This window comes from Morone saxatilis, unplaced genomic scaffold (assembly GCF_004916995.1).
Source record: "Morone saxatilis isolate NCDOM2014 unplaced genomic scaffold, NCSU_SB_2.0 Contig6, whole genome shotgun sequence".
In the NCBI taxonomy this organism is placed as follows: Eukaryota; Metazoa; Chordata; class Actinopteri; family Moronidae; genus Morone; species Morone saxatilis.
Window position 1 is genome coordinate 3,474,370 of NW_023340206.1, and position 1,725 is coordinate 3,476,094.

A 1,725-nucleotide genomic window follows, 5' to 3' on the forward strand; every position below is an offset into this window, starting at 1 on the left:
TCTTGCTATGTGTGATCTTGCTTTCTGTAATTTCCCTGGCAAGACCGCCCTTCCTGCCAGGTGGAGTTAACCTGCAGAGAAAAGAAAACGTCTCACCTGCAGGCCTTCAGCACGTCTGTGGAGCTTGGGTAGATGGATATTGAAGATGACGACGATGAGGAAGAGGAGCTGTGTCCATGCGGAGGCGTAGCTTTGAGACTGATGACGGCGGGCGGCTCAGCCTTCAGTGGGCTTTGAGAGTCCTCGGAGATACCTCCTTTGCCGTTGCCGTTCACGGCAGGTGCAGCAGACGTGGTTGTGGTGGCGGTGGCGGCGGTGGTTGTGGTGGTGGCGGCGGGACTGTGGGCGCCTGTTTGGGTGTGCTCTGAGGATTTGGGTGAGGGTGTGGCGGTGGACATGGCAGAGATGGGCGAAGAGGCGGCAGAGCTGCCTTGCGCGTGGGGGGTGGAGGGCAGGACGGCCGGGTGGATGTTGTTGATTTTCTTGTGGGACTCGGGCGTGGTGGATCCTGTGGATGCTGTCCCTTCTGACGGTCCCTCACCCTCCTCGGGGCCCTTCCCCCCTGCCAGCAGGGCAGATAGTCTAGGATTGTCTGCGCTAAGGCTCGGCTTCTCGTCGCCTTCTGCCACCTTGCCACCATCCCCCGAGTGAACGTGATTGGCCAGGCCATCTGCCTGCGGCGTTTTGCCATCGGCTGATGGCAGCGGCGATGGCGTCTTGCCCTCTGAGCCCCCGTTGCCGAGGGATGTGGCTGCCGTGACGAGCGCGGCTGCGGTGTTGCTATCTTTGGTAGCGGACGCACCGGGTGCTGCTCCACCTGAGGTAGGCAGGGAGGGAGGGGATGGGAGGTGGTTGTGAGCCTGCTGCCGTGGCGATGGGGCGTTAGTGGAATGTCCAACCTGATTGTTGGGGTGCGCAGGGGCGGTGGAGTTGGGGGTCTGGGGGTGAGAGAGGGTCCCCTCACTACTGGAGCCCGTCGCATGTGGAACAGACCCTTTCTGAAGCCCCTGGAGGATGAAGAGAGCAACGGTTATACAGTAGAAGAAGAAAGTGAAGGCAACATTTCGCCAGGTTTATACCTAATGACGATGGAACACAATAAACAGGAGCATTAAACGAGTTGTGAGCCCAACCCTTTTCTATTTTTATACATGTTACGTACATCTTTTGGCTCAGCTTCAGGCGTTGCTGATGTGTGTAAAAAATTCTTGCATACTTTAATTTACACCAGTCTGACGGGAGGGATCTCGCAGCTTCTTTCATGAAACCAGTTGAAGGATTTTCTTAATGGTTTTTGACAGTTTTTTACAACAGAGCCAAGTGGGTCAGTAGGATAAAACAGAATTATATCCATTTCTTAGCTGAGCTAGGAGTATTTGCCAGAGGGAGTTTTAATTTCTAGAAAGAGAGAGGATGTCTGTCCCTGAAGAGAGATGAACAGTGAGTGACGTCTAACCTGAGAGGAGTTTAGGTGCAGGGCCTGGCGCGGCGTGGCGTCCTGTGTTTGCGTGCTTGTGCAGGTGTGAGGTAGCAGTGCTGCGTCGCCGCTGCCGGCAGCTTGCAGGTAAGGCACGTCTCCGTTGGGTCCTGTGGCCGTGGGCCCTGACTGATTATTACTACTACTGTTACTACCCACAGGGAGGGAGTCTGAGTGTCCATGTGTCCCAGGGCCCATGGGCCCGTTGGACAGCGGCTGAGGCGGGCACAGGGGCCGGTGGGGTCCCA

The 1,725-nt window shown here is 56.6% G+C and overlaps 1 protein-coding gene across 1 annotated transcript in view; it reads right to left on the reverse strand.

The window, feature by feature from the left end:
- LOC118339951 (histone demethylase UTY-like) overlaps positions 1-1,725 on the reverse strand; it is a 28,146-nt gene that overhangs the window by 6,611 nt on the left and 19,810 nt on the right. The window contains exons 17-18 of the mRNA XM_035677782.1: positions 1,457-1,721; positions 97-1,007 (exon numbers count right to left, since the gene is read on the reverse strand). Coding sequence (XP_035533675.1) covers positions 97-1,007; positions 1,457-1,721 — 1,176 coding nt within the window. The remainder of the gene's footprint in view (positions 1-96; positions 1,008-1,456; positions 1,722-1,725) is intronic.